General features: G+C 49.0%; 1 protein-coding gene across 1 annotated transcript in view; it reads right to left on the bottom strand.

Annotated features, from left to right (window-relative positions):
• LOC124804999 (4-coumarate--CoA ligase-like 5) overlaps nucleotides 1–12709 on the bottom strand; it is a 166744-nt gene that overhangs the window by 46470 nt on the left and 107565 nt on the right. The window contains exon 4 of the mRNA XM_047265396.1: nucleotides 3197–3491. Within this exon, the coding sequence (XP_047121352.1) occupies nucleotides 3197–3491 (295 nt within the window). The remainder of the gene's footprint in view (nucleotides 1–3196; nucleotides 3492–12709) is intronic.

Here is a 12709-nt window from a genome sequence, read left to right as displayed (position 1 = left end):
CTCTCTATTTGAATACGCACTCCTGTATCAGTTTCTTTGGCGCTTCAGTGTATAACGCAGTTACTCGCGAGAATCGCAGTAAGTAATCAACACTGTGCGCGGAACGCTCCTCGGCGTGGACGTAAACAGTTGTCCGAGGCGCTCCACCACTGGCGGGGAACTGTCGGCTGAGCTACACGAGCACGAGTCACTACTGTGCCCACAGTAATGGCTGTGTCAAAAAGTGTCATCTCGGGATTAAGAAAGGCCTCTGAAGATGGAATTGCAAAGCCAAACCATGCCGATGATCGCAGACGGATCACCACACCGCAACAGGATCGATGTGTAGCCCTAGTGGAGAAAAGGAACAGACATCTCACTCCTAGGCAGATCGTTGTAGACCTTGCAGCCGCTACCGGTACATGTGCATTACCAGAAGCATTTCGCAGTGATTTTGTTTACTCGGAAGGCTGTTAAATTCATCCCACTTCAACCATGCCGTCGTCCAGAAAGAGTTCGTTGTTGTGAGGAGCACGTTGTTTGGGGCCACCTACAGTGGTTAAGAGTGATGTTCTCGGACGAATCCCGCATCACTGTGACAAGTGATTTTGGCTATCATTTAATGGGGAGAGAGAGGGGAACACGTTAAACGTGGACTTCATGAACGTCATCAAAATTGCCTGGTGTGGGTAGCCATTATGTCCGTCTGTAACAGTATCTAGCGCAAAGATATGCAGCAGTGCTCGGCTATTGTGCATGATACCTGCCCGGAGCATTACGTGTAGGCTATACTGATGACTTTCATGAACATTCGGTGTAACGTGTTCCCCTCTCCCTCCACACTAAGTGGGTGCCAGGATCACCTGCCACAGTGAAGCGAGATTCGTCAGAGAACATCAGTCTTAACCACTGTTGGTGACCCCAACCAGCATGCTCCCTACACCAACGAACTCTTTCTCGACGATGGCGTGGTTCAAATGAGATGGGATGCATTTAATAGCCTTACGAGAAAAAAATAGCTGCGAAATGTTTCTGGCAAAGACACGTATACAGGTAGTGGCTGCAAGGTCTACAGCTATCTACCTAGGAGTGAGATGTCTGTTCCCTTTCTTCACTAGGGCTACATATCGATCCTCTTGCGGTGTGGTGATCTGTCTAAGATCACCGACATGCTTTGGCTTTGCATTTCCACTTTCAGGGGCCTGTTTCAATCGCGATATAATGATTTTGGACACAGCCATTACTGAGGCCATAGTAGTTATACTTTGACGGCTTCGAGCCGTCCGACTGCTCGTCCACGGTTGTAAGCACTCATACTTTCCAGCGATGTTGCCGTACCACACCAAATGTCGGACTACTCAGTTCCACACCAACATTCGTCAAATACCGTAGTGCGTGAACAGTCGAATGCGTGCAGCACATTCGTGCATAGGTTTCGCTGCGGTTGACACGTCCCGCCCTCTACATTTCCATTTACTATCATTGATCAAGTTTTGTAGGCGTTGTCGGTTGTTCCATAGCAATTGGGAGTTGTTCCTTAGCGGTTGTCAAGCCGTGTACAATTTTGAAGTAATTTATACACTACTGGTCATTAAAATTGCTACACCACGAAGATGACGTGCTAAAGACGCGAAATTTAACTGACAGGGATAAGATGTTGTGATATGCAAATGATTAGCTTTTCAGAGCATTCACACAAGGCTGGCGCCGGTAGCGACACCTACAACGTGCTGACATGACGAAAGTTTCCAACCGATTTCTCATACACAAACAGCAGTTGACCGGCGTTGCCTGGTGAAACGTTCTTGTGATGCCTCGTGTAAGGAGGAGAAATGCGTACCATCACGTTTCCGACTTAGATAAAGGTCGGATTATAGCCTATCGCGATTGCGGTTAATCGTATCGCGACAGTGCTGCTCGCGTTGGTCGAGATCCTATGACTGTTAGCAGAATATGGAATCGGTGTGTTCAGGAGGGTAATACGGAACGCCGTGCTAGATCCCAACGGCCTCGTATCACTAGCAGTCTAGATGACAGGCATTTTATCCGCATGGTTGTAACGGAACGTGCAGCCACGTCTCAATCCCTGAGTCAACAGATGGGGACGTTTGGAAGACAACAACCATCTGCACGAACAGTTCACGACGTTTCCAGCAACATCGACTATCAGCTTGGAGACCATGGCTGCGTTTACCCTTGACGCTGCACCACAGACAGGAGCGTCTGCGGAAGTGTACTCAAGTGTACTCAACGACGAACCTAGAGTGCACGAATGGCAAAACATTTTTTCGGATGAATCCACGTTCTGTTAAAGCATCATGATGGTCGCATCCGTGTTTGGCGACATCGCGGTGAACGCACATTGGAAGCGCGTATTCGTCATCGCCATACTGGCGTATGACCCGGAGTGATGGTATGGGGTGCCATTGGTTACACGTCTCGGTCACCTCTTGTTCGCATTGACGGCACTTTGAACAGTGGATGTTACATTACAGATGTGTTACGACCCGTGGCTCTACCCTTCATTCGATCCCTGCGAAACCCTACATTTCAGCAGGATAACGCACGACCGCATGTTGCAGGTCCTGTACGAGCCTTTCTGGATACAGAAACTGTTCGACTACTGCCCTGGCCAGCACATTCTTCAGATCTCTCACGAATTGAAAACGTCTGGTCAATGGTGACCGAGCAACTGGCTCGTCACAATACGCCAGTCACTACTCTTGATGAACTGTGGTATCGTGTTGAAGCTGCATGGGCAGCTGTACCTGTACACGCCATCCAAGCTCTGTTAGACTCAATGCCCAGGCGTATCAAGGCCGTTGTTACGGCCAGAGGTGGTTGTTCTGGGTACTGATTTCTCAGGATCTATTCACCCAAAGTGCGTGGAAATGTAATCACATGTCAGTTCCAGTATAATATATTTGTCAAATGAATACCCGTTTATGATCTGCATTTCTTCTTGGTGTAGCAATGTTAATGGCCAGTAGTGTATATCTTCACTTCTAAAATTGACTTATTTGTCTTTTAGGAGTAAAGATAGTCGGTGATGACCAAAACCTGTAATATCTTATTGAAATTGTGTGCGATTTTGCCGGAACGTAAACTGGTATCAAAAGAAGCTTTTGAGCAGTTACTAACGTTACCACCAGGACTGGAATGTCATCCTTTCTCAGACTACCAGCGCTGTGGAGGCTTCCAGCGATGTTGGTCTCACCTGATGACGTCGAGCAGTGCAGAGAAGCTGGCCTGGGAGTGCAGGATGGTCTTGGGGTCGCCCGTGGTGCCGGAGCTGTGCAGCGCGATGACGGGTCGGCGCGCGTCCTCCCCCTTGGGCGGCGGCCGCGACAGCTGCTGGGTCACGAAGCGCTGCACGTCTGCTGCCGGCACGGGGGCGGCGGCGCCCAGCGGCTGCGGCTGCACGGGGCTGGCCGCAGACACCGCCCCCAGCGCCGCCTCCTCGCACAGCACCGCCGCGGGGGACAGCCGCACCAGCAGCCGCCGCAGGTCCTCTGTGTCACATAACAGAAGTGCACACGTGTGCTCGCACAAGAGGAAAACAGGGACAGCTAAGATCGCGCGGGGTCTGTAGCAATGCCGGCCGCTGTGGTCGAGCGGCTCTAGGCGCTTCAGTCCGGAACCGTACTGCTGCTACGGTCGCAGGTTCGAATCCTGCCTCGGGCATGGAAGTGTGTGATGTCCTTAGGTTAGTTAGGTTTAAGTAGTTCTAAGTCTAGGGGACTGATGACCTCCAATAGTGCTCACAGCTATTTGAAACCCGCCAGGTTAGCCGAGTGCGCTAATGCACTGTTTCCTGGACTCGGGTAGGCGCGCCGTCCCCGAATCGAATCCGCCAGGCGGATTAACGACGAGGGCCGGTGTGCCGGCCAGCCTGGATGTGGTTTTTAGGCGGTTTTCCACATCCCCCTAGGTGAATGCCGGGCTGGTCCCCACGTTCCACCTCCGTTACATGGCTCGCAGACATCTTAACTCTTTCGCAGTATTCCATGGATTTCACTCGTCGCAGACAGTTAGGTACACTAATTCCCTCCCGGGGGTACGGGGTGGCGGTAGGAAGGGCATCCGGCCACTCCTTTCCACTAACCTTGCCAAATCCGTTCCTAACAATGACGACCCTGCGTCAGTGCGGGACATGGCACCAGTGAAAGAAGGAAGAAGAAGTGCTCAGAGCTATTTGAACCATCTGTAGCAAAGATGAACTGCGCTGCACCTATTGTGAGCAATAAACAGACTTGTCGAAAGTCATAGGATACCGCCTGATATCGTATCAGACCTCCTTTTGCCCGACGTAGTGGCAGCAACTCGACGTAGTATGGACTCAACAAGCCGTTGGAAGTTTCCTGCAGAAATATTGAGCCATGCTGCCTTTACATGGATGGAGAGGGTTGCATATTCGCACAACGGCAAGGTCTTCAGCGCTAGCTCAGTAACAGATTGAGACGGGTATCAAGAAAATACTCAGAAATGGAAGATAAAACAGAACTGAAAAAACAGGTAACTGCGCTGCACCTATTGTGAGCAATAAACAGACTTGACGAAAGTCATAGGATACCGCCTGATATCGTATCAGACCTCCTTTTGCCCGACGTAGTGGCAGCAACTCGACGTAGTATGGACTCAACAAGCCGTTGAAAGTTTCCTGCAGAAATATTGAGCCATGCTGCCTTTACATGGATGGAGAGGGTTGCATATTCGCACAACGGCAAGGTCTTCAGCGCTAGCTCAGTAACAGATTGAGACGGGTATCAAGAAAATACTCAGAAATGGAAGATAAAACAGAACTGAAAAAACAGGTAACGAGGTTGTAAAAATATGTGCCGACCGACACCGAAACGTGGGACGAAGCATACCGTCAACAGTACGGACAGCAAAGGAAGAAAGTGGTAGAGGGAGGTGAGACAATATAGCAGATGGAAGTGGCTGGCTGACTGCAAGGAAAAAAGGGAGGAGCCAGTCACTCTGCAATACACTAAAACCTCCAGCCTAAAAGTTTAGGCCAGAGTCCAGACATATCACAAAACTTTAAAACCCTACACACACACGTCTCATTATTAGCTAATATACAGGGCAGATCCCCATCAACTTGTGCTTCTGCCCTGGCATCACAGTATAAAATGCAGTCTGTTCAAGTTCAAATGTTCAAATGTGTGTGAAATCTTATGGGACTTTACTGCTAAGCTCATCAGTCGCTGAGCTTACACACTGCTTAACCTAAATTATCCTAAGGACAAACACACACACCCCTGCCCGTGGGAGGACTCGAACCTCCGCCGGGACCAGCCGCACAGTCCATTACTGCAGCGCCACAGACCGCTCGGCTAATCCCGCGCGGCTGCAGTCTGTTAAAATGTGGCGGACAGAGATGTGCACACCACAAGTATCACAAAGCGGGGGATCCTCCCTCCGTAATAGAAAGCTATGTGTGAGAGGACAGTGCCCGATCCGAAGACGCGTGAGGGTCACTTCTTCCCGCGTTAGCAACCGGCAGGAGGAACGCCACGGCCGAGTTGTTGACTTCACCAACGGCAGTTTATTGGCCGTCACTGCCAGCCTTTTTTCCTCCCACAAGTCCATGCATTTCTTGTGGAGTGCAGAAATGACAGACTGCAAGTGAGTAGGACACTGGACCACATCCTGCTCTCTGCAGGCCTCCTTGGCAGCCTGATCGGCCTGTTCATTGCCCCATATTCCTACATGACCAGGCACCCAGCAGCAGGTCATCTCCTTAACCCGCCATTGGAGCAAGTACAGTTGGTCATATATCAGCTGGACCATCTCCTCAATTGGGTACAGATTCTGCAGTGATTGTAAGGCACTAAGAGAATCGGAGCAGATGAGAAACCGGTTGCTCCGAATACGATTCATCTGCTCCAGTGCCTTCAGGATCGCGTGGAGCTCCACTGCGAGAACGGTATATTCATCAGGGAGGCGAATCCGCATAACATGATCAGAGCACACTACAGATCAGCCAAGAAAATTCCCTTGTTTGGAGCCATCAGTGTAAATGACGGTGAAACCATGATGCACATCTAAAATGTTAAAAAACAGAGATAAGAATGTAAAATCTGGCGTACTATCGTTCTTAAAATTAGTCAAGTCTAATATAAGTCTGGGTCCCCGGAGCAGCCAAGGTGGAAATCTGCTCCAACGGCGACGGAAAACAGGAAGACCAGCCATATCCATCGCAGAGAGGCAACCCTGTGCGCGAATCCCATAGCTGCCTTTGTAGCTGTCCATAACTGCGAAAATGTTACCGGTACAGGTTTTTGTACACGAAATGACCTCTATTTTATGTCCAATGAATGATCGATGGGGCCAGCGGGAGTGGCCGAGCGGTTCTAGGCGCTCCAGTATGGAACCGCGCGTCCGCTACGGTCGCAGGTTCGAATCCTGCCTCGGGCATAGATGTGCGTGATGTCCTTAGGTTAGTTATGTTTACGTAGTTCTAACTTCTAGGGGACTGATGACCTCAGAAGTTAAGTCCCATAGTGCTCAGAGCCATTTGAACCATTTGATCGATGGGTTTAATGTCGCTTGAATTGTCCAGAATGTTCTACGAAACAATTGTGAACTGTTGCGGCCGGGTGACATGGCAAAGCGCATCGTCATCCATAAAAATGAAGTCCCTGAATGCCTGCAAATGGTCTCCTATGTAGCGGAACATAACCATTTCCAGTTAATGATCGGTTCAATTGAACAAGAGGATCTAGTCCATTCCATGTAAACATAGCCCAGACCATTATGCAGCCACCGCCGCTTCGCACAATGCCCTGTTGACAACTTGCGTCCACGGCTTCGTGGTGTCTTCGCCACACTCGTACCCTATCAGCTCTTACTAATTGAAATCAGGATTTATCTGACCACGACACGATTTTCCAGTCGTCTATGATGCAACCGGACTGATCATGAGCCCATGAGAGGTGGTGCAGGCGATGTCGTGCTATTAACCAAAGGCAATCGCTTCGGTCGTCTGCTGCCATAGCCCATTAACGTCAGATTTCGCAGCACTGCACTAACGGATAAGATCGTCTTACGTCTCACAACTGACAACTCTACGCAAACCTTGCTGCTCTCGGTCGTTAAGTGAAGGTCGTCTGCCTCCGTGTTGTCTGTGATGAAAGGTAATGCCTAAAATTTGTTATTCTCGACGCACACTTGACACTGCTGATCTCGGAATGATGAATTTCCTAACGATTTCCGAAATAGAATGTCCCATCCTACTAGCTCCAACTACCAATCCGTGTTCAAAGCCTGACAATTCCCATCGAGCAGCCATAATCAAGTCTGAAAGGCTTTCACTTGAATCATCTGGGAACAAATAGCAGCTCCACCTATGCATTGCCCTTTTTTACCTTGTGTACGCGATACTACCGCTATCTCCGTATGTGCGTATCGCTATCCCAGGGCTTCTGTCACCTTAGTATATAAAGTATATCAAAAAGGGTAAAGAATTCAATGGAAATTCTACTCATAAATGCAGAGGAGAGAGCGGACATTTGGAAAAGAGTAAAAATGGTTCAAACGGCTCTAAGCACTGTGGGACTTAACATCTGAGGTCATCAGTCCCCTACACTTAGAACTACTTAAACCTAACTAACCTAAGGACGTCACACACATCCATGCCCGAGGCAGAGTTCGAACCTGCGACCGTAGCAGCAGCGCGGCTCCGGACTGAAGCCCCTAGAATCGCTCCGCCACAGCGGCCGGCGGAAAGGAGTACCCTGAAGGCTTCTATGAGAGGGAGGACTTGTCTGATGACATGATAGAAGAAGAAACAGGAGTCGCTACGGAAAAGATAGGCAATCGAGTACTACAATCAGAATTTAAAGGAGCTTTGGAAGACATAATATCAAATAAGGTAGAATGGATAGACAAGATTCGTCCAGAATTTCTAAAATCATTGGAGGAAGTGACAACAAAACGACTATTCACTTTTGTGTATGTAAGAGGCTGGCGATATATACCATCTGACTTTCGAAAAAAATATCATCCACGCTATTTCGAAGAGAGCAGAGCCGAGAATTACAGTACAGTCAGCTCAGTAGCTTGTGCATCCAAGTTTCCGACAAGAATAATATACAGAAGAATGAAAAAAAAAGTTGAGTCCCCTGTTAGATGACGATCAGTTTGGCTTTAGGAAAGCTGAAGACAGCAGAGAGACAGTTTTGACTTTGTGGTTGATAATGAAAGCAAGATCAAAGAAAAATCAAGACTCGTTCATAGGATTTGTCGACTTGAAAAAAGGTTCAACAATATAAAATGGTGCAAGATGTTCAAAATTCTGAGAAAAACAGGAGTAAAGCAATGGGAAAATACGGGTGGTATACAATATATGCGAAAACCAGAAGGGAACAGTAAGAGTGGGAGACTGAGAACGAAAGGTCCGGATTAAAAAGGGTGTGAGACAGGGATGTAGTCTTTAGGATCTACTGTTCAATCCATACATCGAAGAGGCAAAGACGGAAGTAAAAGAAAGGTTTTAGAGTGGGATTAAAATCTGAGGTGGAAGGATGTCAATGATATGATTCGCTAACTGCTCGTACATTGCTATCCTCAGTGAAAGTGAAGGATTGAAGGATTTTTTTTTGTTTCGTTTTGTTTTAGGGAGTAAGAACAACTGGGGTCACACGCGCCCAAATCAAAGCTATCGAACACAGAGGAACTAAAAAACGACTACACGTCAATCCCAATCGACGTAAGAGAAACAGTGAAAAACAGGGACGTGGAGTAAGAGCTATAAAATACACCATAGGGAAACGGAGATCCAGGACTCAAAATTAAATAGCCTTTACCATATTGCTATGACGAATAAAAACTAAAACGCGGCCGACAGCCCACTCGTCGTTTGCTAAAACGGGCGACAAGTCAGGCGGCAAACCCAAGCGGGAACGTCAACGGTTAAAAATAGGCATTCCGTCAGGAAATGGAGGAGAGTTGAAAGTTGGGAGCAATGTGTATGAAGTGGTGGGGGATGGCTGAAAAGGCAGTACCCAATACGCAACCTAGTTAAAATGACCTTCTTGCGGTGAGAAGGCCGAAAGAAGGTTGTCCAAGCCGCTGGGAGAGGCTCAAATACCTGGAACTTATTCCCACGAAGGGAGGACCAGTGGCGATGCCAAAGTGACACCACCTCCTGACAGACGGCAACAGAGAGATCAACAGAGGGAGTATAGGAACTAGTGGGATGAGGCATGAGGACTGCAGCCTTGGCAGCAGCGTCATCAGCCTCGTTTCCTGGAAGACCGACATGACCAGGAACCCACATAAACATCACTGTGGCTCCATCAAGAGTGACAGGTTTCCTGGACCCGTTGCACTAAGGGATGGGCGGTGTACAGTGCACAGAGACTTCGAAGGCTGCCGAGAGAGTCTGAGGAGAGGACACAATTGAAAAGCCCGAGTCGTCGGATGTGCTCTGTAGCCTGATACAGGGCGAAGAGCTCGGGCGTAAATACTGAGCAGTGTGCCGAAAGCCGATAAACGTCGGCGCCAATCACAAAAACATACCCGACGCCCCAGTCAGCCCGAGATACATCGGCGTACACAAAGGTACTATCGCGAAGTTCCATGTGAAGGTTATGAAACTGAAGGCGATACAGAGAAAATGGAGTAGCTTCCTTAGGAAGGGAATGAAGGCCAAGGTGAACACGGGCCGCCACAAGAAGTCAAGATGGAGAAGGGGTCCACACCCACAGGAAAAGGTGGAAGTTGCTTGAAGATCAGCCGCCAGAGCAAGTGTCGAAAGCGAACTCCAGGAGGTAGCAGAGAAGAGGGACGCGCCCCATACTGGCGATCAAAGGAGTCATCGAAGAAGGACGCATAGGATGGGTGGCCACGACATGCATACCTCCTGAGGAGAAAATCACGACGGTAGGTCAGTGGTAGTTTGTTTAGCAGCTCCGGCATACAATCTCTCAACCAAGCTAGTGTAAAAGGCGCCAGTGGCCAAACGAATGCCACGATGGTGGGTAGTGTTGAGACAGCGTAAGAGGGACGGATGGGCAGATGCATAAATAAAGCACCCGTAGTCTAGTTTTGAACAGACAAGGGACTGGTGCAAATAGATTCGATCTGCCCACCAGCAACTACCATTGAGGGCACTGGGGGACCGCATACAGTAAGCTACCAGGTAAGACACATGGGAGGACCAAGAGAGTTTCCTATCGAACATGAGCCCCAGGAATTTTGTAGTTTCAATGAACAGAAGGGCAACAGGCCCAAGATGTACAGATGGTGGGAGAAACCATTTGTGCAGCCAGAAATTTGTACAAACGGTTTTGTCTGTGGGTATACCAAATCCATTGTCGATACTCCAAGAGTAAAGATGATCAAGACATTACTGAAGACGCTGCTCAATGAGACAGGCCCTTGGACAACTGCAATAGATGGCAAAATCGTCACAAAAAGGAAGCTGGAGATGCCCGTCTGGAGACAGGACATTACAGGGTTAATGGCGACAGCAAAGAGGACGACGCTCAGGACGGAATCGTGAGACACACCGTTTTCCTGGATAAATGTATCCGACAAGGCAGAAACCACACGCATCTCGATAACTCAGTCTTTTAAATATTCCTCAAGGAAACTGGGCAGGCAGCCATGGAAGCCCCAAGTGTGGAGAGTGAGAAGGATACTTGTTCTCCAGCAGGTGTTTTAGGGCTCCTCCAAATCGAAAAACACGGCCACAGTCTGGGATTTCCGCAAAAAACCATTCATGATATGGGTGGACAAAGTGGAGAGATGGTCAACTGCAGAACGGCGCGCTGGAAATCCTCACCGTTCAGTGGTTAGTAAATTGCGAGACTCGAGCCACCATGCGAGCTGGGCACCAAACACACGTTCCATCACCTTGCAAACACAGCTGGTGAGAGAGACGGGGCGATAGACAGAAGGAAGGTGTTTGTCCTTACCGGGCATATGTGGGGTGAGACGGTGTCTTCACGCCAGTGTCTGGGAAATGTGCCCTCTGCCCAGATGCGGTTGTATGTCTTAAGCAGAAAGTGGTTGTGCGCAAGAGAACGGTGATGCAACATCTGAATGTGGACAGCGTCTGGCCTAGGGGCGGAGGATTGGGATGAATTGAGAGCATGATCTAGCTGCTCCATAGTAAAGGCAGCATTGTAACACTTACGATTCTGAGAAGTGAAGGGCATCACCTGAGCCTCCTCCACTCGTTTTCGTGGGGGAAGGCAGGGTTATAGTGGGAAGATCTCGAATTGCCGCAAAATCGCGGCCCAAGATGTTGCAGACAGCAATAGGGTGCACGATGACATTGTCTGCTACTCTTAGGCCGGGAACTGGGGAATGGATCTTGGTCCCAGAGAGCCGTCGGAGGTTAGCCCATACGACAGAGGAAGGGGTGGAACTGGTAAAAGAACTAGTGAATGAAATGCAGCTAGCTTTCTTGCTATCCCGAAGAATGTGATGACACTGTGCACGCAAGTGTTTATATTGAATGCAGTTTGCCAGCATAGGATGACTGTTGAAAACATGGAGAGCACATCTCCACGCCCGAATTGCTTCACGCCATGCCTCAATCCACAAAGAGACTGGGACACGGCGCGGTAAAGAAGTAGTACGAGGAATGGAATGTTCTGCAGCGGTAAGGATAACGTTTGTAAAATATTCCAACTGGTCATCGCAACTGGGGAAATCATATTCTTCGAAGGTCGCCAGAGGAGTAAAGCCACCGGCCAGTCTTAGTGCACCCAGGGCAGTGGGGTTAGTCAGCAAATGGATAGCACATGTTAAATGGTCGTTCGAGTAGATGTCAGAAAGACCGGACCATTAGAGACGATGAGCAAGTTGGGCGATGGAGGAGGATAGGTCCAAATGGGAATAGATGAGTGAGGAGTTCGAAAGAAATGTGGGTGCTCTGGTGTTAAGGCAGAAGAAGTTAAGATGATTAAGGAGGTCAGCCAAGAGGGCACCTCTCTGACAGGTTCTGGTAGAACCCCAATGGGATGATATGCATTAAAGTCACTGAGTAGCAGAAATGGGGCAGGTAGCTGCACAATGAGCTGGAGCTAGTATGCCCTAGTGACATTGAATGACGGTGGGTTGTAAATGGTATGAAGGGAAAAAGTCAGGTGAGGAAGGAAAAGGTGAATTCCAAAAAATGGTTCAAATGGCTCTGAGCACTATGCGACTTAACTTCTGAGGTCATCAGTCTCCTAGAACTTAGAACTAATTAAACCTAACTAACCTGAGGTCATCACACACATCCATGCCCGAGGCAGGATTCGAACCTGCGACCGTAGCGGTCGCTCGGTTCCAGACTGTAGCGCCTAGAACCGCACGGCCACTCCGGCCAGCTGAATTCCAACAGCTTGAAGATGGGTAGTCAGGGCGATGGGTTGACTATGAATGTCGTACCCTATGAGCAGGAAGACTCCACCATGAGATGGAATGCCGACCTCAGGGGAAAGGTCAAAACGGACTGGAAGAAATGCAAAAGCTCAAAGCGGTAGTGAGGACTCAATTTTGTTTCCTTCAGGCAGAGTACAAGGGGACGCTTCGATTCCAAAAGCAGCTGCAAATCCTGTTTGTGGGATCGACTGCTGTGAACGTTCCATTGGAGGAGTCAGGATGAGGAGAAAATGAAGAGTCGTCACCTTCGCAGCTGCCGAGTGACCAGTCTGAAGACTCGCTGCTACAGGTCAAAGGGGCAGGAGGATCCTGCTCCATTAGGTCCATAGAAGCATCGGCTTTC

The sequence above is a fragment of the Schistocerca piceifrons genome, chromosome 7 (genome assembly GCF_021461385.2).
Source record: "Schistocerca piceifrons isolate TAMUIC-IGC-003096 chromosome 7, iqSchPice1.1, whole genome shotgun sequence".
NCBI lineage: Eukaryota > Metazoa > Arthropoda > Insecta > Orthoptera > Acrididae > Schistocerca > Schistocerca piceifrons.
The sequence above is the reverse complement of the archived record's forward strand: the minus strand, read 5'-3'. Positions and strand labels throughout refer to the sequence as shown.